The sequence below is a fragment of the Phragmites australis genome, chromosome 14 (assembly GCF_958298935.1).
Source record: "Phragmites australis chromosome 14, lpPhrAust1.1, whole genome shotgun sequence".
NCBI classification, from domain to species: Eukaryota; Viridiplantae; Streptophyta; class Magnoliopsida; order Poales; family Poaceae; genus Phragmites; species Phragmites australis.
The window spans coordinates 5,372,593-5,398,721 of NC_084934.1; the positions used below are offsets into that span (position 1 = coordinate 5,372,593).

The 26,129-nt window shown below is 42.3% G+C and overlaps 2 protein-coding genes across 8 annotated transcripts; both read right to left on the reverse strand.

Annotated features, from left to right (window-relative positions):
• Positions 1-1,677: 1,677 nt before the first annotated feature.
• Positions 1,678-13,472, reverse strand: LOC133891787 (replication protein A 70 kDa DNA-binding subunit C-like). Of its 7 annotated transcripts, none has more exons than XM_062332536.1 (18): positions 13,317-13,472; positions 12,727-12,826; positions 12,572-12,637; positions 11,990-12,114; positions 11,085-11,209; positions 4,752-4,895; positions 4,376-4,649; positions 4,172-4,274; positions 3,925-4,055; positions 3,748-3,829; positions 3,496-3,628; positions 3,248-3,399; positions 2,763-3,141; positions 2,582-2,652; positions 2,389-2,464; positions 2,204-2,271; positions 1,981-2,087; positions 1,678-1,854 (listed from the first exon to the last, which is right to left on the reverse strand). In XM_062332536.1, the coding sequence occupies exons 6-17, from the start codon at positions 4,893-4,895 to the stop codon at positions 2,024-2,026; spliced, it is 1,677 nt and encodes a 558-aa protein (XP_062188520.1). In that variant the 5' UTR covers positions 11,085-11,209; positions 11,990-12,114; positions 12,572-12,637; positions 12,727-12,826; positions 13,317-13,472; the 3' UTR covers positions 1,678-1,854; positions 1,981-2,023. The 7 variants fall into 7 exon arrangements, with proteins under 7 accessions (XP_062188520.1, XP_062188525.1, XP_062188524.1 ...); XM_062332541.1 differs by having other exon boundaries at positions 4,397-4,649; positions 13,279-13,431; XM_062332540.1 differs by having other exon boundaries at positions 4,172-4,253; positions 13,279-13,431.
• Positions 13,473-14,997: 1,525 nt separating this feature from the next.
• Positions 14,998-16,204, reverse strand: LOC133891550 (auxin-responsive protein IAA24-like). The gene is made up of 3 exons (XM_062332276.1): positions 15,884-16,204; positions 15,450-15,776; positions 14,998-15,355 (listed from the first exon to the last, which is right to left on the reverse strand). Exons 1-3 carry the CDS (start codon positions 16,075-16,077, stop codon positions 15,298-15,300), a joined length of 579 nt encoding a protein of 192 aa, XP_062188260.1. The 5' UTR covers positions 16,078-16,204; the 3' UTR covers positions 14,998-15,297.
• Between the last annotated feature and the right edge of the window lie 9,925 nt (positions 16,205-26,129).

Sequence of the window (26,129 nt, forward strand, 5' to 3'; positions counted from 1 at the left end):
GGATTTCATCCGTATCCGCGGAGCCAGGCTGTACAGTATTTTTGCATCAGCGAGAACTATCTCGTGCGAGCGCGCGCAGGCAATCAAACACCCATCAAACGGCACCGGCTGCACGCGCCGAGCCAGTTGGGCAACCAAACACCTATATGAGCCTGTTTGAGCTACACGCGCAGGGCCAGGACAGCGGGAGCCGAGCAACCAAACAGATCCATAGTGAATGCTGACATGGTGTCATACAAATGCAAGACAGACTTTACACAAATAAATTTCCTCCTGAAAGCATATTTCTTAGTTTCCTCCTGACATGGTGTCATACAAATGCAAGACAGACTTTACACAAATAAATTTCCTCCTGAAAGCATACAGTCTGCAGAGCATGATATTGAAAATATTCAAGAAGCACTGAATGCTAAAGTAGTCTAATTAAAAAATTTGTACCTCAGAGAAGCATTCTATCGAACATGTGGTGGGCAGGTCTTAAATCTCGTCCATCTGTGCTGAGCATTTTCATGAACAGGTTGGTGGTAGACAGATTATTGTACTGATCAAACAAATCAAGCAGATGAGGGAAGGAATGATGTGACCTTGAAGAGCATAGGAATGACGTCGATTAGCCATGGTTCAGTTTAATAGTAAAACCAAATACATGTCTAATTAGCCGAACAAATAAACGCATAACGTGCATTCTTGGAGCTAATACCATTCTCTGTCCTCTGTGGAGGTCGTCCTGTTCGACCACCCCGCGCCGACCATCTCCGGGCCAGGCGCCGCCGCCGTGCGGAGGCTCCGTCGCTCTGGCTCGGCCACATGGTGCTCCGCGGCCTAATATCCAATTGGGTGTTGATTTTGTTTTTTAAACTGGTTGCGGGAGGTAGCGAGCGAGGGACTCTAGAAGCTGCGGGACGCAGTGGCCGGGGACACTTTGGGTGAAAACGATGCTGGTGTGCAAACAGCTGACAAACATATCGTACCGCCCAACGCCAATCCAACGTCTCGCATCGTTCCAGCCGACGTGGCTCAACGTGGTTTCAGAGAATGAACGATAAATACTATATACTAGTAGAGACCGGCGCGCCCTTGCGCGCCGTCAATAGAGAATGACGATGGTAAAAAGTAGTGTATAGGATGGTAATATATTTGCTAGTAAATTTGACATATGAGGAGATTATAGAAGGTAAATTTGGCTATAGCATGCTGAAGCTAGGACACTACGGTCGACGTAATCATTAAAGAATAAACATGGAAGTATAGGGTATAGAAAAAAGTATTACAATCAGAGGAAGAGGTATGTACCAGGAGAAAAAAAATTCAAGATACGGACATATAACAGTAACATAGGGTTTTGGAATGTTAGAATGAAAGTCTATCAGTACTACGGTTGGGAAGATAAGATGGTCGTCCGAATATCGTGATAGACAAACAGAATCGGCGTTGTATTTTTGCAATGCTAGATAGCAGAATGAAAGACACGTTAGTATATTATACGGAAAGGTTTAGTAACGTAAGAATATACACCAAAAGAACCCATCGGAAGGTGAGCAGGTAGAAACAGTAGCGAGCGATTAAAGCAGGATTCATTCACTTAGTCGACAATCAAAATATGCAAAGTGTAGCAAAGTGACAGTGAATCATATTATAGAAACAACAGGCTACGTAACCAGGATCCTAATGGTTACAGTAGTTATATATACAAAGGCTAAGGGTGAACAGTTTTCAGGTTAGAGCCATGTTTACATCAAAATGATGGTGCTGGCCATTAACTTCATATTTACAACCAGGATGCCAACAGGCTATATTTCTGAGCTGGATGGTCCTGCGCTAGTGATATTAACACCAAAAAAGAACAACCGGCACCTGTTAAAGTGGAAATAATGATAGAGAATGAATAAGAAAGAAAGGAATAAAGTAAAATAGCCGAGAGTAATAGCAGCAACAAAGACATGTTAATCACGTTAGTAAAGAAGTTGAAATCAAAATTACCTGATGTTTGTTTTTTTTTCTTTAGGAAAACAAGTAAGACTGCCTAGGCTGAATCAGCGCCAGCATCAGCATCGGAACCACCATCACCATCGGAACCAGTGAGAGACCTGTGGGTCGAAGTAAAGCAGGAACCTAATGTGAGAGATGGTAAAATGACAGGCAGAAATAATTGATAATTTAAACCACAATGAAAGTAAGTACAAGAGATCTTATCGAAACTAACCTAGCAGTAGCATCACCCAAAGAATCTTCCAGGTTATCATCAAGAGAATCATCATGCTTGTCTAAATTCTATACAAAAACATAGGTAAGCAGGACACAAAATATTTAGACAAGGATCAAAGGAAATAAGGAAAACAAATATAATATAATTAAGGAAATAAGGAAAATAAAGGAAGTATAATTAACTGCATCAGTTGAAGCTCTATCCATAAGTAATCGCCTACGTATATTTCTCTCTTTTTTGCCATCACTTGGGTGCTCACTGTGTGTAGCAGCATGATAAGAATCAAGGGGTGTTTCTTACAGATTAATAAGCATATAAAAATTTAAAGTAGATAGGTAACGATGTTAGAAAATATAGCATGTATATTCAACTTACGAAAGAGGCTGTTTGGTCTTTAGCGGTGTAAAGCTTGGAGAGTCTTTTGGTGGGGGAGTATCTTTCACGTTCTAGCAAACAAGGAAGGCAAATGCAGTGAACATCATGGAAGACAAGATAGTAAGCACCATAGTAACAATTAGAGAAGCAGTTATGTAGGTAGCTGAGGTAGAGCAAGTACTTGAACGTGTTGGTCCTTGTGTGGTTGCATAGCACTGGATGAACCGACAATTGATAAAACAGCTTTGTGTTTGTCATCAGTAGGTGTATCACTGGGTTTCTTGATTGTTGGAATGGTAGTCTGTCGGCCGTAGGCACAATGGATGTGCTTCACCTCGTATGATCGTTGTGGCTTTTCAAAGCATTTGCTGGTTACATTAACTGTAAAATGGTACTTTTGGGATACCAGCGACGCTATTTCACTTGGAATACCATCAGCGCTGCGACAAGATCTCATTAGCACATTGACATCTTTAAGAACAAGACGACGACCCATATCACCAAAAAACACAAATTCTGCTTCATCTGTGCCATCCGTCCCCATCAAGCATATCTTGTACCTGTAATGAGGTTAGAGCATCAGTGAATGCGGGGACAAACCGGGTTATCTAACTTTGACTAAAGAATTCATTAGAGGCACATATATGTACAGCAAGGAATTATTACTTGAATTTAGAGCCTGTGCATTTGCAGTGTGGACATTTATATCCAATGCCATCAGGAAGTACAGTCTTACTACAGCGATTACACGATGGGAAACACCAGGATAGAAAGGGATCGACTCTTGAAATAGTGATGGTGCATCGGAAACCTTCAGCCTGCAATTAGCAAGAGGTTAATAAACCCTATCACAGAATGGGCTGTCTATCATAGTGTATGAACAATGGAAGATACAATTACAAAGGATACTTAGCTGGGAAGTCATATGGGCTAATCTTAAACATGTCCTCTAAAGTTTTCTGCTGTGGCTCAACATTCACAGGCTGGAAAATAGCTAGCTGTTCACTTGCTGCAATGCGTTGTATAGCTTGAAAAGTGCCGTGCAGGCTGTGGACAAAAAAAATAAGGTAGCTAATTGATGGCAGGTTCACGAGGTAAAAGAATAACAAACAGGATGTGAAGTAGTATGAAATAAAAGAGGCGAGAGCAGGATAAGGAAATAATACCTGTCTATAACAGCTTGGACTTCAGGAACATCGGGATTGATGTACCATCGACAAGCTGTATTCCCACTGAGCGAATGTTCGCCTATAAAAAAACATACAGATGCATTAGTACCTGTAAAAAAAGATATGACAATAGTCTGTGCAGTCGAAACCACATCCAGGTGTGTAGGATCACACCTTTATAAGATTTCATAAGCGTTCCAACAAAGATAGCAATGACTGGTTGTTCTTGGCCAACTGCATAGACCTTATCAGCATCAAATTCAGAAGCTCTCTTACCCCAAAGGTAAAGTTTGATCTCATAGTTGCTACAATCAAATAAAAAATATCAGAAGTAAATAGATAGAGAGGAATAAGAAAGATCTCCTCAGCATGGGAAAAGAGAAAGGGTGGAACCAACAAGAATATGCACATTCTGTTGTACCTAGTGTCTCTCAGTGTAATTGCCCTTCGAACCGTAGCCCTGCTTTGATTATGGAGTTGGACTGTGGTTGTATCAGCCACCTCTGTGATCAGGCCAATAATATCTGTGACATACGCCTAGGCAGTCAACAATACAGTAATATAACGATAGATAATTACTAACGAAAAAGGGAGTGAACAAATATATTTTCAGAGAGGCACGCACCAACAAAACACTTGGTCTCACCAACAAGCGAAGGCAAATCAGGGAATTTCGTCAGGTTGTATGTGTACATTGGGAAGTCAGATTGAAAATCATGTTTTTCTTCAATCAATGTGTGGCAGGTGATCTCAATCATGAATTCATTGTCAACAGGCCTGTAAGAAGGTTTAGACTTGAGGACCCTAAACCTCTTCAACATGTACACTTTTCCTTCAGCAAACAAAGGCTGCTTATCCTTCACATTGTCCGATCCAATTTGAGCATACATAGCAGTTCCCTAGAATAGACCAGGGACACATAATAAAATAGTAAGTAGACAATAAGGAATGGAAAATAGACCAAGAATTACTGATAGTAAAACAGGAAAATTGTGTCTTACCTCAGCATCTAGTAGGACAAGATCAACATGCCGTACATCACCATCATCGGTGCCTCCACGATAATCCCACATCCTTGACAGCCTTGTACAAACAGTCCAGTGTCTACCCCGCGAGTGTATATCTTTCAGCATAGAGATCGACATCTGCTCTTACAGCCACAATAAAAAACTAACTAGGCACCATAGGATCATCAACACCATGTGGCATCATAGCCAAACGAAAATAACCAAGAAGTCACAAAAGTATAAGGAATACAATAAGTATAAAGCAAATAAAGAACCAGTAGATAGGTAAAGAAGGAAGAAGTCAGAAAAACATAAGGAATTCAATCAGCATAAAGCAAAAAAAAAATAGCAGATATGTAACACAGAACCGTCTGAATATCCAAGGCTTAAATGTAGGGGGGAAAAGGTCTGTATTCATGAGGACACAAAACAACATAAGTAGTAGGTATTTACAGGCCAAAAACAAATGTATATTTCTCACAGGAGATGATAAATAGCTACTATATACATATGAAAACAACATTATATATTATAGAGGGTAGGGAAACAAACTATTGTAAACATGAGAAAATTTCAGTATAGACTATATTTTTAGTCTTAGAACCAGACGAACCATCTTCATTTTCAATTAGAATCGTAAGACCCTTCTTCGATCTTACTCGAGATACAGCCACATATAGTTGACCATGGGTAAAAACAGGACTTTTTAAGTAAACACCAACATTATCTAGGGTTTGCCCTTGGCTTTTATTTATAGTCATAGCATAGCAGACTTTAACAGGAAACTGGCGACGCTGTAAAGTGAAGGGCATTTTGTTTTTTTGTGATGATAACACTATTCTAGGGATGTAAACAGTATGACCCACATTTTTTCCTGTTATAATAACGGCTTCGATCACCAGATCAGCAAGTTTAGTAATGATAAGCCGTGTTCCATTGCACAACCCTTCTGTCTGGCTAAGGTTACGTAACAACATGATAGGGACACCCTTTTTTAGAACGAGACGATGCTGTGGGAAATTGTTTAACTTAACTGAGTTAAGAAACTCAACGGGATATAGTAAATCTGCATCCTCAACTGTGTCTGTTGACTTACAGATTGTATCGGAACTTAAATATTCTTTCTGATCACCTCGCACAAGTGACAAGACATATGAGTTAACTTCATCTGCAATTTCATTCGTCGGAGCCAATATAGCACGGTTACATAAATATGACAGATCAGAAGAATTGTTTTCAAAATCTGGATAAACGGAAGAAACAATAGAGGCAATGTTGTCACCATTAGTATGAACTAAGAAATCAGAAGGTATATCTATCCATGTGGCTTCAGTATCGGCACCATGTTTGTGAGTAAGAAGGTTTCCCTCACCGAGATCAAGCACCCATTTGCTAAAGTTAGCAATCTCGGATTGAACATTAGGATCAAGATTAGAAGAGAACAATCGCATATTAGTTGTCAGTGTTAGGACCTTAACATAATGCCACAACGGAGAATGAGTAATCGTAGCATTCACTATCTCAGACCTAGTACCACCTTCTATAACCGGAAGGATCTGTCTTAAATCGCCACCAAGCACAACAACTTTACCACCAAAGACAAGGTTCTTTGCCTCAGAGTCCTCCACAGCCATGATGTCACGAAAAGTCCTATCCAAAGCCTCAAAGCATTTTTTGTGAGTCATAAGGGCTTCATCCCAGATCACCAGAGATGTTTTGATGATCAGGTCGGCAAGCATGGTGCCTCTCTTAATATCACAAACAGTAGTAGAGTCAATGGTAAGTGGTATTTTAAAACGAGAATGAGCAGTTCTACCACCCGGCAAAAGCAAAGCAGCGACACCAGAGGATGCAACAGTGAGGACGATTTTTGCCTGTGCCCTTAAAGATGAGACAATTGCATTCCATAGAAAAGTTTTCCCAGTGCCACCAAAACCCGAAACAAAGAAAAATCCAGGTTTCCTATTAGAAACACAGGTAACAATATGCGTAAAAGCTCGTAGTTGCTCAGGATTTAAACGACGACACAATGACGCGGTCTCTGCCTCTAACTCGGACAAATCATAGGACATTTCATCATCTATGAGCCTATTCGTATAAAACGCTGAGCCTTTCTCACTCTTAGCAGGTAGATTGTAATCTTTTATAGATGCACCGCGCCTACTAAGCAATAAAGAAATCTCATCAAGCACCATATCTTTTAATTCGTCTAAAGGAAGAACAAAATTCCGATTACGCACTGCCTGTTTTATTCGTTGTTGGATATCGTCTGCTAAGTAACACCAGATTTGTTCAAAAAAAGAAAATTCATCTCTCACATCACAAAATAATAGCATAGTGACAAAAAGCTGTCTAAGTTGACCTGAGGAACCCCATGTGGTTGCCTCGTTGAAAGCAGTAAGCCATTCATTATCATCGGCTAAAAGGCCACGTATTGCACACGCTTCCTTGAACGTGCTATAAACTATTCCGTTATAAGCTCTAACATCTTCGTAGCTTTTCGCACCTTTGACAATCATTAGCAACATTCTTAGAAAATAACGCTCACCAACACTTGGATGCACGAAATACAAGCGGCCTATTTTAAAGCCATGGACTCTCTTGTTCCATATTCTACATGTGTCATCCCATGTAAATTTAGTCGGAAATTCGCAGTAAGTCAGGTTATTTCCCTGTGGATATCTCTGATTAGCAAGGAACCACTCGGTTAGCATAGTTCGTTTAAGCCGTTCGTTTGCTACTACGTGAGATAAGTTATCTGTTTCTCTGTAGGTGACATAATTTTCATTAGGTAAATGAACAGGCAGCCTCTCTACAGGTGGAATATGCACATGTATATCATAACCAAACACTCGCCAACATGCATCTTGCTCACAAATATATCGACAATCTAGATATTCTTTCACCTCATTGATAGTCTTTGTTGTTGTATCTAACGGTGCATCCTCACCTTTTCGTATTCGCTCAAGGTAAACCTTCGCGCAATCAGGGCCTTTTGTAACATATTTGAACAAATATTTTAAAACATGGGTTTTGTTACAGAATTCAACGTTTATATGAGCTTGGAATTTCTTTAGAAGAGTCATATTATAAGGTACTACCCATCGGTTATCTAAATCAACTTTTCCTTTTTTAACATATCTTCCATTTTGAGCACGCTTATACAAAGCGAATCCTTGATCATCGATTCTTGTTTCATTAGAAAATGATTTTGGATACCCCTTAGAGCATACAGCATTCTTCATGCAAGGGCAATTTAGGTTATGTTCCCCACAGGGGCCATGCATCATATGCTCTGCGACCAGAGCATAACCAAGAGGATCAACCACTGGGTCTGGAATCTCAGCGCTAATAAACGAATCTATGAGGCCTGATGTAGGCACCGATGTGTCGAGACGAAGCCATACGAGGACATGAGCATGTGGGAGGCCACGCTTCTGGAACTCAACAGTGTGAAGCACTGGTGAAGTAAAACAAAGATGGCCATGTATAAGGCAATGAAACAAGGGAAAAAGGGCATGGAAGAGGAACCTAAGGAAGAGATAAAACAAGAAAACATACATAAAAAAGGAGGGAAAGCAACACACCTGAGGTAATAGATCCAAAGGCCGTGCCATCTTTGATATCTCCTAAAAGGTCCTCTAATTTCATATGGTACACCCTAACAACAAGGTCAGACCTATCTGTATACTTTTGACCAGGTTCAAGTCTAAGAGCTTCAGCAATTTCAGGCCATTTTGGATTAGACGTGAAAGTCAAGAAAATGTCCGTAGGACCGTAAACTCTAGTTATCGCGACTGCGTCATGGAAATTCTGTAGCATGTATCGTCTGCCACCAGTGTGGCTCGCAGGAAGATATATACGTTTGCCAACAGCATCACCATCTATACAACCATTAGCTACAGCGTCCACTATGCCTTGGAAATGCTCTACTCTAAGCGTTGGCTGATTGTCAATGATCCACTGCAGCCTATCTTCATCAATACAAGCCCGGGCATCAACCTTGGCCTGTGAAGAGAGTCTACCATAGCATAGATATGGATTTGGCTGGTTTCTTCGATACTGAAAACAATACCGGTAGTAATCCTGCATCGTCATCTTGTTTCGAGCATTTGATTTTGTCGGATCAGCACCAACATAGAGAACACCAACTTGGAAACCGCGCTCACCATAAGGGAATAGAAGCGGATATTGAAGAGCCATAAGTGCTGGATGCAGTGCTGATATTTGATGAAGGTTATCATCAAAACAATGAACTATTATATCCCGCTTGTAGGTTTCAACAGAAAAATCACCAACAACCAACAAAGCTAACTCATCACACGTCGGCAAATTGTATTGGACAGGATCGCCTTCACGAGCACCAACAATCCTAATACCCACATTTTCCCCATCACACTCTTTCAAACGATCCCTCGCCATTCTAAATTTCTTAACCAAGGGATTATGGTCATCTAACATCTGCAACAGACCCTCAATTATATCTGTATCTAGGTGAGCCTGCAATCTCTCAGACGAATCTAACGCATGGATTCTATTAGTTAGTTCATTATCAGTATCATAAATATAGAGCTCAATAAACTGCGGGGGCTCACCATTTGTCGGCAACAAAGATCCTATACGATGATGGATCTGACCATTGATACGAAACACATATGGACCTCCACCTCTATTTATAGCATGATCTATTCTAGCACCCATCGAAGTAAAAGCGAACAAACAGTTGTATTGTCGAATATCGCGGAGGAATTTTTTGCATCGAGTATTGCCATCGAATTTTATAAGATCTCGAAGGAACGATGGTGGTTCTTTAAACGGGGGTATGCGAACTTTGCCACCTTTGCAGCAAAGGCTATATGCCGGCGGTGGGCCCCTAGCAGAGGTGGATCCTCGTACCCTTTCCAGGTACCAGAACAATGCATGGCAATGCTCACACTCAAAATCAGGAGAACCATAGTATGACCTTCCCCGATAAGATTCTGATAGGAACAGGAAACAGAGGGACAAACAGAATGAGGCGAAAGCATAGAACATTAGTCGTAGAGGAACACACGTAGCTATCCCTATTCATGTACCTTTAAGGTAATCAATGTACTTCTGCGTGAAGCTCGCATACAAATTAGTAACAACGCAGCCCTGATTTGGACCTACAGGATACGGGAAAAATCTAAGTTATGAAATATCCTTTAGGTAGGGACCTAAGAACTACAGACCACTAATTCTATAGGCAAAGTACCTGGTAGGTTGTACCGTTTGTGCTTAAAAAACCTGTAACGTTTATGGCGATTCTCTGTGGCTATATCCGATGGGACACACGGTAAAATGACCTCCCCTTTTAAATAAAAGGATCCCCAGTGTAATATCAGGGCAAAGATATAGGGAACGGCACATAAACACAACTTAATTCAAATGAACACACATACTTGGCTTCTTCCGTGAATCTCGAGTCATTATAGCTGGTAATATTCTCTGCAGAGCATAAGCAAATACCCCAGCAAAAAAACACAAGGAAATTGTAAAATGAACTAACAAAATAGCACAAGCAGAGGCAAAACCAACAAAGAACCATGGTATCCCATGTAATGGAAGAAAAAAAAAATAACACAATGAGGGAAACGACATCATTTACGTGCTTGATCACTAAACAAAGGATAAATATTACATGGTGAAGAACAATATCAAATAGATTAGAAAAAACAACGACAAGGCAGCTCACTAAAGCCACAAGACAGGAGGAGAAAGCTGACTAAGGGGGAACTGTGAAAGATCATTTATGTTTGCACGAGGGACACTTCGCACAGGGATTGACAGGGCAACAACACTGATTCAACGAACAGGACCAGCAGCTATCTGAGTAGCAAGAAACCCATACAACATTTGTAGCAAACTAACAGCCTGGAATGCAGCCTGCCCATAAGGGGCCATGCAAGTGATATGAGGACAGCTCCAAAAGAAGACATGCTGAGGAGTAGCCTCTGGATGCAAGGGGGGCAGGTTCTATCTCTACACCACCTAGCACAGCACCATCAGCGACCTCACACAAATATGCAATAGACATGGAGTCGCACCGACTGACTACAACCTGTAACAAAGAAATATAAGACGCGCCCACTACAAACATTCTAAACCAAAATTAAAAATTGGCACCCCGGCGCCAAAAAGCAATACGGAAAGAGAACAATGGTCCCAAAGAAAGGACGAAGGGGGGAAAAAGGAAAGGTGATAGTTAAAGCCAATCGTGGAAGAAGCAATATGTATAATGGTACAATGAACAGGAATGTAGCAGGCAATGAACCAATAGGTGAACGAATGCATATGAAGCCTCACCTTGATCACAGCAGCTTAAATCGCAACGAGAGTCCCACAAGCGGAGCAAAGAACCGAGAGTTGTAGAAAACAAAAGGCAAAAGAAGCACACACAGAACAGAGCTGTGCAGCTTGAAATCACAATCCTGAAAAAGAGGCAACAATAAAAATCAGCACCCATAGCAAAATTTGAAATACAAATGTAGGTTCAAAGATATAGTCACATTTTTAAGGTGTCTAATAGCCAACTGTGAGGAAGACACTAAAACCAGACAAATCATCGGCAAACCTATGGAAACAACGTACAACCACACCTAGCCTGCAAACCTTTGGCAGAACCGCATGAAATGGCATCCCATAATTAATTAAGGCGTCGACCAGGCTAAAACAAATGGCTCACCAATTGACCCTACTGCTAAGCTGGAAGGTAGGAAAAAAAGCTACTTGTTGTACACACTGTGGCACCAAAACATGGAGACAAACACATCAAGGTACCCGTACAAATATAGGTTCCTACTAACATTGAATCTCTAAGCAGAGACATACTGAGGAGTAGCCTCTGCATCCAAGGGGGGCAATTCTATCTCTACACCACCTAGCACAGCACCATCATCAGCGACCTCACACAAGTATGCAATAGACACGGAGTGGCACCAACTGACTACAGCCTGTAATAAAGAAACATAAGACGCACCCACTAGAAACATTCTAAACCAAAATTAAAAATTGGCTCCAAGACACAAAAAAGCAATACGGAAAAAGAACAATGGCGCCAAAGAAAGAACGAAGGGGGAAAAGGAAGGAATATAAAAAGAAACGCGTTAGTTAAAGCCAATCGCGCAACAAGCAATATGTATAATGGTACAATGAACATGAATGTAGCAGGCAATGAACCAACAGGTGAACAAATGGATATGAAGTCTCACCTTGATCACAGCAGCTTAAACTATAACGAGAGTCCCACAAGTGGACCAAAAAACCGAGAGTTCCAGAAAACAAAAGGCAAAAGAAGCGGAGACAGAACAGAGCTGTGCAGCTCGAAATCACAATCCTGAAAAAGAGGCAACAATAAAAATTAGCACCCATAGCCAAATCTGAAATACAAATATAGGTTCAAAGATATAGTCACATTTTTAGGTGCCTAACAGCCCGCTGTAAGCAGGACACTAAAACCTGACAAATCACCAGCAAGAACCTATGGAAACAACATACAATCACGCCTAGCCTGCAAACCTTTAACAGAACCGCATGAAATGGCATCCCATAATTAATTAAGGCGTCGACCAGGCTAAAACAAATGGCCCACTAATTAACTCTACTGCTAAGCTGGAAGGTAGTAAAGAAAGCTATTTGCTGTACACACTGTGACACCAAAACATGGAGGCAAGCACATCAAGGTACCCGTACAAATGTAGGTTCCTACTAACATTGAATCACTAAGCGGGTAAAGAACAGGGACACGCTTCCTTAACAACAGGACATATAGCAATATGAGGAACAACATGTACCTTGCTGAAGAACCAGGGACCGGAGGAGAACCAAACGGCCAGGCACACTGCAGGCCTCCCTCCAACCTAACAGAAGAGCACAATAAAAAAATCTACGGTCAGCAAACGAAGACAAAAAGATAATGAAAACCGAAACACGTGCAGGAAACACTAACCTCAGCCCACACCCTCCATGCTTACTCCGGGTGGAAAACACCACGAACAACCACCAAGATAGAAAACCAGCAATAAGGTAGCAAGCAGTGATCTTTGGAGCTGGCACCAACAAAAAAGAAGAAGGCAATTCAGCAGCCGAACCATACATAGGAGAAACTCAAGAAAGAAAAAAAAGAACCATATACAGGGTGAATCTAGAAAAAGAACCCAAAAGGAAAAAAACAAACAACGGAATCAACCCGAGGCTCAACTATAAAGGGAAACATATCAACAGAGGAGAGCAAAAGAGAAAAAAAGAACCATATACAGGGTGAATCTAGAAAAAGAACCTAAAAGAAAAAAAAGACCAAACGACAAAATCAACCTGAGGCCCAACTATAAAGGAAAAACAATAAAGGAAGAAAAAAACCAGACCAACAGAGGAGAGCAAGACCACATAGGAAAATAGATCGAAACGAAAGGAGGAAACCGGGTAAATCCCATCCCAAATGAATGAGGAAGAGACGAGCAGAGGCAACAGCAGTAGCCCATCAGCCAGCGCAAGAACTCACTAAGGCAAGGTACGGGCTCGATGAGCGCAAAAACTCACTCAGGCTGGTGTGGTGAGGAAGCTAGGAACGGACGAAAACAAAGACATCGATCGGAGTTTCCAATATGACGCAGGCTTTTACCCATGGACGCCCCGCACGTACGGACCAACACTAAAGGCAGGAGCAGCCAATGACAAGGGAGCAAGTGCCGCCCGCTAGGCAAACGCGAGCAAACGACGCCGCGCGTCCCGGGCCAAACGCGAGCAAACGACGCCGCGCGTCCCGAGCAAAAAAATGCGGCGTCCCGAGGAAAAAAACGGACGGAAAGGAGCGGGGGTGAGAGAGGAGAGAGAGAGCGGAACGCAGCGTCCCGCACCGAGCTCGCGCTAGGAAAAATCGGCCACGGCCATCCCACACCCAGCTCGCGGTAGAAAAATCAGGCACGGCCACCTAACCGCGTGAGAGAGACAATGAGAGCCGGACGACGCAGTGATCGGACGGCAAAGGAAAATTGGCTGTCGTGGACGGCCTGTCCGCGCGAGAAGTTGGCCACGAATAGAGTATTAGATATAGACAGTATTATTGTACTCTTAGACTAACAGTGAAGTATTTTGATTATGTTCGTGCGTATATTCTTACAGAGAAGATCGTTTGATTGCCTATGTGCATTGTTCCTCTTTATATTCGTAGATGCAATTATATAATTGGAGTCTGACTCGATGGATACGTTCGAATTGAGCTTCTCTGGAGTATGGTCTAATGAATATATTACATCTGCTACAGTGTTGTAACGGCTCACTTATTAGTTTCATATATAGGGTTATTATATCAGTTAGGTAATCAAACACCTTCACATGATCATTATTACATTCACATGTGTATGATTATTATATCCGCTCATACAAACAACTAAACACTCTTCTTTTCGAACTCATTGTATCTGCTCAGTCTATTTTTACTCGTCTAACATATAGAATACAGCTAAAATAATCTATAGAGACAAACAAAGACATACTTAAGTGCTGATATTATATAGCTGTCGTTTATTTCTGGATACTTCCTCTCTGCTGCTTGCTGTATGCTATATCTTGGGCAGCGTGATTCTCTGGCTGCAGTACAGGGAGATTCCTCTGGAAGGTGTGCACCAACCATATCATCATGTCCTCTGAATCATCTGTGAGTGTATGTGACAGACTCGTGTCCGTTTCTTCGCCTGCCTGCTGCGCTGCATATGATGATATCATGCCGTGAAATGCTCCTCGTAGACAACATGCGTGGCTTTCTGTGCGTTTGGATTCTTCTTTGGGCTTTGTTGATTCATGCCCTTGCTTTGTCTGGCAGCAGGCAGGCAGGCAGGCACCTTATCTTCTTTACGGCTTGAACCAATGGCCAGGAGCTGGTTGCATCTTAATTTTCTTTTGCTACTGTTGTGTTTTAATGCCAACAGAACCTTGTGGAATCGATTTGCTTCTGTTAATTGATCTTCAGTAAATAGATTTGGAAAACCCTATTTTGTGTTCATTCAGAACTACTGCCTTCAGATGTCTCTCGATTCTCCGGATCTGAGTTCTGAATAACCGAGTCTGTAGTGAAATAAAGATTCAACAGGGAGCAAATTAACCCCAAAAACTTGATAGGAACAGGTATAGCAGAAACCTGACCTGACAAATTCTGGCTGGCTTCGCACAATATTTATTTATTATAAGCACATATAGAAGGGAAACCTATTGCAGAGAAAAATGGCCAAACTTAAGTCAAATTTCTCATTTTTCTTTTCTTATTTTTTACAGCCTTCGCTCATACAAAGCATAACTCAAAAAAGGCGTCTAACTAAGATTATATACACGATTCATAGATCTTTCTCCGTCTTTGATGCAGCAGAAACAGAGATATGATCTCTCTGTACAGTACTGGAGAGCCCAAGCCACAGCTCTCCTGGATCCTGGTCCTTGATTTGCTTGACCCCATTCATCTCAGTCCATGATCTGTGCTCTTCGATTCATTCCCATGCGTGTAGCCCTCTGCTTGTGCCTTGAGCCATCACCTGGCCTCAGAGCCTTTCATTATCCTCAGCTTCTTGCATGAAGAGATGAACATACTGCAAACACACGCACGAGTCAGAGTTAGAGACTTTTGCTCACATGCTCATCTACAGATATGAAGAGCCAGCATGTTGATCCGATGACACTTACTCCCAGGGCACATCTCCCACGAGCATGAGGTCGCCGTCCTTGTCCTCGTAGGCGACGGCGTACTGGTCGCCGCGGCAATCTGCGGCGAGGGCCCCGGCGCCAGAGGAGGACCTGGTGAAGAGGGCATCCAGCGCCTCCTTGAGCTCCCTGTACCCCTTGTACATCCTGAGGTCGACCTTCCTGAGGTACGGTGCCCCGTCCATGCTCACCTTCACATAGAGGCCAAGGCCTCCCGGCTGCTGTTGCTCAGCTTTCTTGGCTGCCGCCGCCGCCTGGAAGGTGTTTTTCCTGTATGCCCTCACTGGTGGCCATCCTACCACTTGTGCCCTGGACCAAATCAATCGACCCTGGTTAGCTCGTGGTGATCTTGACTCTTCTATGATGCCGTGTCATCTTGTGTGCAGAGACCATGAAGAGAGGGTTGTGATACTTACTTGGCAGGCGTGGTGGTGTCGTCGCCGGCGGCCGGGCCGGTACCCGAGGCCTCGCTCTTGGTGGTGTCTGTCTCCAGCGCGCGCTTCGCCCCGACGGACGACGACGGCTTCTTCGGCCGGTCGTTGCTGCTGCTGCTCCCAGGCAGGCCGAGGCGGAGCTCGGTCGCGCTGAGGTTGTCGGCATCGATCTCCATGGAGGAAGAGGGAAGGCTAGCTGGCGTTCTTGAGGGAGAAGGTATGGCTGTCTATAGCTGGAGAGTGGAGAGAGGAGGAGCGCAGAGAAGATAAAAAGCGGACTGGAAGAGGAGCTCGTCTTCCTTATGGCCGGAGGAGATAAATAGCGAGGGGGGATAGAGGAGCGGTCAGGAGAGGACGCCCGAGGTTTTTTAGTATTTTAAAATTCACTAATATTCATGATAAATAATCTAGTATTTCAAAAAATAATTCTAGGCCCATGTTGTATTTTGGAACCATGTATTTTGTATTACGTAATGTTGTCTTAGAATCATGTATATTGTTTGCACTCAGATATCCTTAATGCAAAAAAAAAACATATCATGATAAAGTTAAATTAGTCAATTTTATCTTTTAATAAACTGAATCTAATCAGCTAACCAAACGAATTCAGAAGGGATTTTGATTCTCTATAAAAACGTTTCCAATTTTTTCTCTCCGCCATCCACGGTTCATGCATCCAGGCCTCCCTTTCCGTGTGCACACAGTGTAACTGTTCGGAGATAATTAAACATGTGAGTGCATGATTATGCAATTTGAAAAATCGTTGACATTAGTTACCTATCCTCCATTAAAGACTAGTAGCAAGAGCCTAAAAGAAATAGTATATATACGATGCAAGTACGTGCGTGCACAAATAATACGAATATATATATATATATATAGCTCTATATTTAAGATTTTTAGAATAAGATATATTTAGCTTTAAAATTTTATGAAGCTAAAACTAAAGATACACAGAAGATGTTTGGATGGATTATTTTATTTATATTTTATATTAAAAATATATATTTAAATCACTTTATATTTACACTGAAGTTACACTTTATATTTAGCCTTAGTGGCCAGGTAGCTAGTTTGTCGCCGCGACCGTGCGTGCGCGTGTGAATAACGCGAACAGAAGCACGCTCCGTGCGTGCGTGCGTGCGTGCCTATCTACTAGCTGCCGCTAACGAGACGAATCGAAGTTCGGTCCGGGCTTTAGCCAGCCGCGTCGCCGTCAAGTGGGCCGGCCTCCTTTCCGCAAAAGACACGGCACCATCATGCTGGCCCCGACCCAGCCGCACCACCACCAGCATGTGTGTCATCATGGAAACGGTCGGTCGCTCCATCCGTCCCGTCGTCGAGTTGAATGGGCTAGAGCTCGATCAGGCTGTCCCGTGCTGTGCCGTGCTGTGCATCGACCCACCCCTACGTCTCCAGTCAGTGTCCCAGCCAAAAAAGTTGTTGATGCCTTCACCGCGCCACTACTACTACCGTCCACCGTCGAGCATACCTGCTGGCGTTCTGTTTCGACTGTATCGGTAACGGGAGCTCCCTCCAGGACCCCTAACCCCTTGGTCCCCACCAATCTGCCATCCCCATATGTTTTACTAGGGGTGAATTTGAGTACAAATTACTCATTTGCCTGCGAGTAAAAACTCTAATGGAGCAGATTCAGGATAGATTTTTTTGTCCATAGGTCCGTATGCATTTTTTATTCTAAATCCAATGGGTAGACTCTCACGGACGTGAAAAAAAATTACTCGTGCTCGTTTCGTCCGTATACCTACTTTAAGTGCTTGATATATAGATCATGTCGATGATATGCACGGGAGGTAATTATGGATATGATTATGTCATGTTAATATTTATATTCTTTTAAATAATACGTTATTCGGTTACTTAGATAATTATTATTTACATTAATTTGTTTTATTGTGATGTTATTTTAAATTATTTCTAGTCTTACATCATTATATGGGATAATAATAATTCACATACTAGCACATTTACTGATTGATTATCATGTTTTACGGATCATAGATGTGTAGATATCAAATAAAAAATATAGACACATAGTATTAGACAACATGGTGTTGATAGATACATTTTGAGATTTGTTGGGATTGTTATATGATATGCTATCAGTTATAATCTCAAATAGTGTACCTACAGGATCCTTAGACCTGAAATTGTTATTAATTCTCAGAATATGTAGCAGAATATTATTTTTGTGCCTGTCAAACGTTATTCCATAACTAGATAGTCATAACGGTAGTTTTTAGGTTTGCCATGAATCTTATCGTGGGATGTGAACGATTAAAATAGAATTTACCGCTCCTATATAACGGGAGAGATATCTCTAGATCCCTCAATGTGTTTAGATTAGAAAGTGCATGGACATGCCAATATGATTAAAGAGTTAATCATAAGTTTAGTAATCCACTACAAGATTGAGTGAATGGTTGAGCTATCATAAGGATATCACGTGCCTCACCTTGAGCTTAACTGGTATCGTGAGGCAAAGGGATTGGTGCATATGTATATCGAGGTTCAGTCGATGTGATCTTTATGTATACTCTGGGATCAATATGCCCTACTAGTGGCTGATGTTGATTTCAATTCGGAAAAGTATTTCCGAGTTGTGCCGTCTATACGTGAACCTAACGGGCCACATACTTAATAGGTTGAAATAACATATACATATTGGATCCGTTGATGGGTTCGACTGGATTGTGATCCATAAGGGACTAGAGTCCTAATAGACCACCAACGTGAAAGCCCATTAGTGAGCTCTATATAAGGGGAGGCGGTGGGAAGGGCCACACGATTTTAGCCACTTCAAAACCCTAGTTGCGCCCCCCTCCACTCAACCTCTGGAAACACTAGTCGTGTGTACAGTGCTAGCACACCAGCGCTTGATATTCCATCCTAGGACGTGTGGATGTCGTAGAGGCGCTGATGCAACTGTGGCGCTGATCGACTTGACGACTTGAACTCGATGGCTCCCGATCCGACTTCTATTCTGAGTAGAAAGTTAGAATGCACCCGACTAGAAAGTCAATCGCCTACATCTGCTCGAGGAGGAGATCGCGTGAAAGGGATGATCGCCCTACTAAGTCCGGCTACTTCCTTTATATCGACGTGCACGATGTTAGACCAACCTGATACAACTCTTCTTCTGTTGTGTTGTGCGTCAAGTGGTAACGATTCATGATCCTCCACTCGCATGGTTTTCTGGTTGAATACGGTAGAAAATTTTATTTTGTGCTATCGTAACCTATCGTTACCCAGCATGTCTAAGTCACTAGGTACATAAATGAATCATTAGGGTTTCCTCATCTCATTAGATTCTTTTTATTATTTGAGATGCATGTCAGTAATATGTGTGATGCGCTTTTAATTGTTGAGAGTCATATTGTATATCATGGTATATTCACTTCATGTTTACATGATGCTGGACATACGGGTGTGCCCACAGGTGACAAACGTAGGTTTGAGAATTAGCTCACAGGCATAAACTTGGGTAGCCTCTACTCACAAGTATCGTACTTATGGTCATCCCTAGTCGTACATAGTCATATACCAAGTAATGCCAAGTTAAAGTGCTCGTTGATGAGCTTCAACAGGTTGAGATAAAACATTGTTACATAGATCAAAATAGAGTCACACATTTGAAATTTATGTGTAAGGAGACGTCGTCGGCTGTTTGGATCTGATAAGTTTCAGACTTTGCTGCTCCTCTTGTAGCAGCTGAGTTTGATCTAATATAATCTCACATCTCCTCGAAAAGAAAGTAATACCTCCTTGTCTCCCCTTTTTACTTGCTTGGACATCAACCTCCAATTCACGGGTATTTTTTTTCTGATAGATCCATTGTTACTATATTTATGTTAGTGGTTAATTTGCGAATAGAGAATTTGCAGCTTTAAGAGAAACATGATAGACCACGATAGAATTTTATTGTGTTATTTTTTGTGGCAAAGAAGAAAACAATTTACTAATTAATTAAAAAGCAATTTACTAGACGGCAGGTGCGTGTGCGGACGTACGTGTCGGGGGACACCTGTGTCAGGCAACGCCTCGTACATCCGATCTGGCTTGCGCTACAAGGCCACTCCCAATGAAAAAAAAATCTTGTGTCCATTCATCACACATCATTTAGATACTATAGTACATAATGTTTAATAGTGGATCCAATAAATAAATATAACATAGTTTGTAGACATTATCATTTATGACAATACATTGTTTTACCTATGGCTTCTTAGATTATATGTTCAAACTCTAATGCAACTTTTGTGTTATATTTATGTGTTGGAGTTTTTGGCAAGCTGAAAAGACATCCTTCTTCTAACTTGCTTTAATTCATTGTCACGTTGTATTTTACATTACATAGCGGCTAATATTGGATCCAAGGAGGGCAGGGGGCTGGAGCTCCTACTACGAACACGCTTGAGAGTCTTTTATAATTTTTATGTAAAGAAGAGAAAGAAAAAGAGAAGGAGAAAAAAGAAGAAGTTTGTACTCCAGATCAAGGTTTCAAAATTCGATTCAAGATCAAATACTGAGCCCCGGTGATTTATTCAATATTCACGATTTTTTACAGTAATTTGGTAAAAATCGGTCGAATTTCATCAAATTTTTAATTTTTTGAATTTTGAATTTGAATTTAACTAAAAATTGATCAATTTCTGAATGCGAACCGCAATGAATTGGTCAGTAACCGTAAATATCGGACAGTTACCGACGCATTTTAAAACCCTGCTCCACATCCGTCACTTATAACGGCTCGACTAATGTCTAAGATACTGTACACATGGGAGCCTAGCTCCCACGCGATCTCATTAACCATGCTATGCGTTCGCCGGCAATACTGACACATGACACGATCAATAATGGAGCGCTCGCACGTGCGCAGCGTCTCCCGGCGAGGCCCCGCATGCACGATGCACCCATGCATGCCTGCACAGGTGGGGCAGCCTTTGCCGGTACCTCACAATCGATCACAGCTAGCTGACGCGTCACTTACGTACGTACGTCGTCGTCGTGTGCGGCGGCGACCGATGGAGCAGCCGGCCGGCGACCACCGCCGCCGGCAGCGCCGTCGTACGATACCTGTCACCGGGCCCCGGCCTCTAGCAAGGTCGATGTGTGCGGTGCCATTGATTTTACAGCTTGTTTGGAACGCGAGAGTTTCTTACTGACGATCCCCGTTGGAATTGATGAAAGAGAAACAGTGTTCGTTGCGGCTCAAGCCACCTGAAGAACGTGGTACCTGTGGCAATGCATGGATCGATCTACGTGCCATCTGCTTTCCGCGTTCGTTGTGTTTTTTTAATAATCGAAGTATATCTTTCGGTGTCTGGGAAACAATATGTCAGGAGGTTCAGAATGCACTTTGTTATTTTTTTAAGGAAAAAAAATAGATACTCAAACGTGTTAAGGAGGAGTCGAATTTAGTGATCTAAGTATGGGTGAAAACGGTCGGAAACGGTAAAAAAAAAATGATAAAAATTTTCAGCTCCACGTTTTTTCTTAGAAATGATAATACTGGAAATGAATACGGCATCATTGGTTGCATTGGAAAATCGAAAACGACATTGTTGGATCGGTCAAATGTCGATATCGATTGAGAATCGATAATTTTGAACATAAACTTCAAACTGTAGCTCACAAGTCACATATATCATATGACAAGTTCAATAAAATCATACATGATATTACTGTAGTTTACATAAATATATGACAATATGACACACTGCAACAGAAAGAGTAATCTGAACCGAGTCATCAGTGCTAGTTAGGATAGAACCGGCACTGACGAAGTCATCAGTGCCAGTTTATAACCTTTCCACGTTCGATCATCGATTGAGAAGGGCTGAACCGACACTGATACTCAGTATCAGTGCCGGTTCTTGAAACAAACCAGCACTGATATTTCAGTGTTGGCCAGTAACTAAGAGCTGGTACTGATACGCTATTAGTGCCAGTTCGTATTACGAGCTGGCACTAATAAGTGCATAGTCTATAAAAGGCGACTTCTTCTCCCCAAGTACGAACAGAACAGAGGGGAGCTCTGTTCTGCTTGGCTCTCGTCATTTGTGCCCAACCTTGCACTTGGAGACTTCAAAATTTGGAGGAATCTACGTGACCAAGGTGCTTCAAGATTAGTAAGATGATCTATATTTTATTTTTACTTAGATTTACTTGCTAGATTGATCTAGGTTTGAAAGTATGTGATTGCTCCATGTGATGAATTTTGGGAGGATCTAGAGCTCTAATTGAGTAAGAATTACAATTTTCTCATTGTAGGGCACATAGAGATGATCTACGATTTTTTATTTGTGGCTAGATTTGTTTGCTCGATTTCTCTAGATTTGAAAGTATATGATTATACCATTATGACCTAGATCTCCAATTTTCTAGTAGTGATTTAAGAAGAAAAAATGTTAACATCACCTCTAAATAGATGAAAACCTATCTCCAATTCTATCTCACCATGAGTAGAGCAAGAACGGAGAGAGCGGGGAGCGGGAGGGGGAACCTCTTCTTCTTCTTCTCGATCCGCTGCCTCCCACTCGGCGAACGAATCACCAAAATTGGGCACCTCTCGATGAGGGGAGGTGGGAAGCGCTAAATGCCCTTTGATTTCTTTTACTTCTCTTTGTAGCTCATTTACTTCTATGGCATTATACTTGTACATATTGAAGATTGAGCGAAGCACACTCTTGATGTACTTACCATGACCACGAGAGCCACCACCATGAGATTGCGAAGAGGAGGGTGCACGAGATAGAGGTGGGGCTGCACATGATGAGCTTGAAGCATGAGATGGCCTAGATGATGCCTTCTTCTTCACACGGTAGGGCTCATGAATGCAATCCTTTGAGAAGGAGATCTTTGTAACATTCTCAATGATATACATGATATACGGAGCATATAGAAGACTTTTCCTTGCATCATCCATGGAATCATGAAGCTCGACCCAAATGAAATCATCAACACTAAAGGGTCTTCCACCAGGTCCCATTCTAAGAAGAATGTTCCTTGATATGCCATGAATTTTAGTCTCATCCCCCTTCTTTGTATATATGGTCTAGCGAAATAGAAGATTTAGATAGTGATAAAATAGCTTCAAACCATGGTGCCATCGGCCATTCTTGGGTCCTCATACATCTCACCCAAGTCATACTCCTTGATCTTGTCTCAACATGTATGGTACCATGTTCATGATCCTTTGAACCAAGAGCAAGAAGACGTGAAAAAGTCATGTAGTATATACAATAGTGAATTCCAAGTGTTGTCCAATGAACCTCGTTCTTGCAGGTGTTGAAAAAGAAAGAGGTATGAAATTGAGTAATGATTTCTTCATTCCAATTATACTTGAATCTCGTGACATCTTTCATTACTTTCTTCGTGCAAGCATCAATGACTTCATCAAAGATGGGATCATTTGCTTCTTCCATGTATTTCCAATCTATGTATTGCATAGGGACAATAAACTTGATTTTGCTTTGGGAGATGACTGGTAGATAGAAGTCAAAATGAAATTGGCATCAAAACCATCCATCTAAAGACTCATCTTTAGGCCACAAGTAGAGGTCATTTTTTCTCTCTTTCTTAACCACTAATCCTTGATTCTTGTAGCTCTTTGGTAGTCGAGGATCATAGGGTTGGTTGACTTTAGGACAATGCACCTTCGAAAACTCATTGTATGTCACTTGATCCCTTCCAACGTTGAGATCAATATGTGGAGGAGTGTTAGAACATGCCCTTGGATCAATTCGCTTGCCCAACTGTTCTTCATCTCTTTCAGCTTGGGTCTTGTGACCCCTAGCTCTTCTAGCAGCAATAGCAGCAGCATCACCACCAACACGAGGTTCCTCGATGCGAATGCCCTAACTGCCACTCCTTTTACCTCGCTTGGGCGCTTGCTTCTTTGCGGCAATCTTAACAAGACCACCACCTGCCCTAGTCGTGCGACAACCACCGCCTTCATCTAGTTGTTCTCCTAACCTAAAAGTGATGTCAGCTTAATACGGCTTATCAAAGGGAGGAGGTCCATAGACTTTAGCTTGAGGGTCATGGCGGCGTTTAGTATGAGATTGTGTTGTCGAATTTCTTGGGTATGGATGTTCCATCACAACTTTTGATCCACGGTCTTTCCATCTTCATTGAGATTAAGATGTCAATTTACTTGCATGGGAGTCTTGATAGACTTGGCATTCTCCATATCAAACCTCTTGAGCATATCTTTGATATAATTGGTTTGACATATGAAAATCCCTTCCATGCGTTGTTTGATTTGAAATCCTAGAAAGAACTTTAACTCTCCATCATTGACATCTCAAACATCTTGGCCATGATCGTACCAAATTTTTCACAAAATATTTTATTAGTAGAACCAAATATAATGTCATTGACATATATTTGGCAAACGAATAAATTATTATCAATATTTTTAGTGAAAAGAGTATAATCGGCTTTGTCTATTTCAAAGCCTTTATTAATAAAAAAAAATCCCTAAGGCATTCATACCATGCTCTAGGTGTTTGTATAAGCTCATAGAGCGTCTTATGGAGTTCGTACATATGATGAGGATACTTGGGATCTTTAAACCAGGTGGTTGATCTACAAATACCAATTTGAAAACTGGTCCATTAAGAAAAGTACTCTTTACGTCCATTTGATATAACTTGAAATCATGGTGAATAGTATAGACAAGTAATATACAAATTGACTCGAGCCTAGCTACGTGTAACATCCTGGGTTTAAGCATGTTGATTAATTACCAAATTCACTCCAAATTAAAACTTTTTATGATTAATTAAGATAATTAAAGTCAAGGAAGTATATGTATATGTGTATTAATGTATATGTATACCAGTATGTATACATTCAAATGTGTGTTAAGGGTATCAAGTTGAATAGGTATTCCCAAAATGCACTAGTATCAATTTCAAAATAATCTCTGCATTAAGATGGATCATATGAATGAGTTGAGATTTTTGTGGTTCTTTGTGTGGAGATTTGGAATTGAATGTCTCTCAATTTCAAGTCTACTCGTAGATTCTGTTCAGCACAAATCCAAATTCGAGTTCGAATCCTTTGATTCAAATCATCTTAGAAGGTCTCGAGATCCAAGTTCAAATATTCCAAATGAAGTTGATCTGAATCCAAAGTCGAAACCAAATTCAAATTCTCCAATTTGAATTATTCCAAAACCTTTTTCTTTCTCTCTTTCTTTTTCTCCTTCTATTTTTCTCCTGGGCCGGTTTCCTTTTCTCCTCTCTCTTTCTTGGCCCGGCTCCTTTCCCTTTCTTCCTCCCGCGCAGCCCAGCCATGTGGCCCACCCAGCCGTCCCCTCTCTCCAGCACGCCACACCCGGCCTGCAACCGCGCTGGACGGCCCAGCTCGCCCACGCTAGATGACTCACGCGCGCCCACGCGCCCACGCGCCCTCAGCCGTCCACGCATCGCTGATCCGGCTTTCATCCCGCGTGCCTTCCTCTCCTTTCTCCCTCCTCCACCTCACACCGCGCCGGCCGCCGTTTCCCTCTGGGAAAATCTCCCGACCGGCTCCCCGCTTCTCTGCTCTCTCTCTTTTCTCTCACGCGCGCTCTCTCTCCTCTCATACCCTGCACGCATGACTTCCGCACCCCACTTGCGCATGGACGACGCAGAGCACACCCCATGCTCCGGGAAACAAGGTGGGCACCGACCGCCACCTCACCGCTGACGTCCCGTGACGCCAGCAACCCACACCGCCTCTCTCCAGCTCTCCCTCCCCTCTATAAATAGAGCTCAGGCACTACCTCTCTCTCTTTCTCCATCTCACCTCACCCCGCGCTCTCGCCGTCGCCATTGCCTCTGCTGCATCCTCATCGTTGTCATCTTGCCGCCGACTTGCTGCTAAGGAGCCCTAGGAGCTCGACGCCATCCTTGTGCCACCACCTATCCGCCAGAAGCCGACGTGAGCTGCTCGTGCAACAGAGCCGAGCCGAGCCGTCGTCGCCTCTTTGACAAACCGCCGATCGCCGCAACCCACCCGTCATCGTTCGTCCTCCAGTGAGCATTCTTGGCCCCCTCGTGCCCTCCTAGATAGCATGTGAGCATCCCTAAGCCCATTATTGGCTAATAGTTGTGTGCCGCCGTGTGAATTGTTTCTTCTGATGTGCGTATGTGCCTGCGTTGTCACCGGCTATCGTGTCGTGTGCTCTATGGTGCCCTGGGCCCCATTCTCTTAC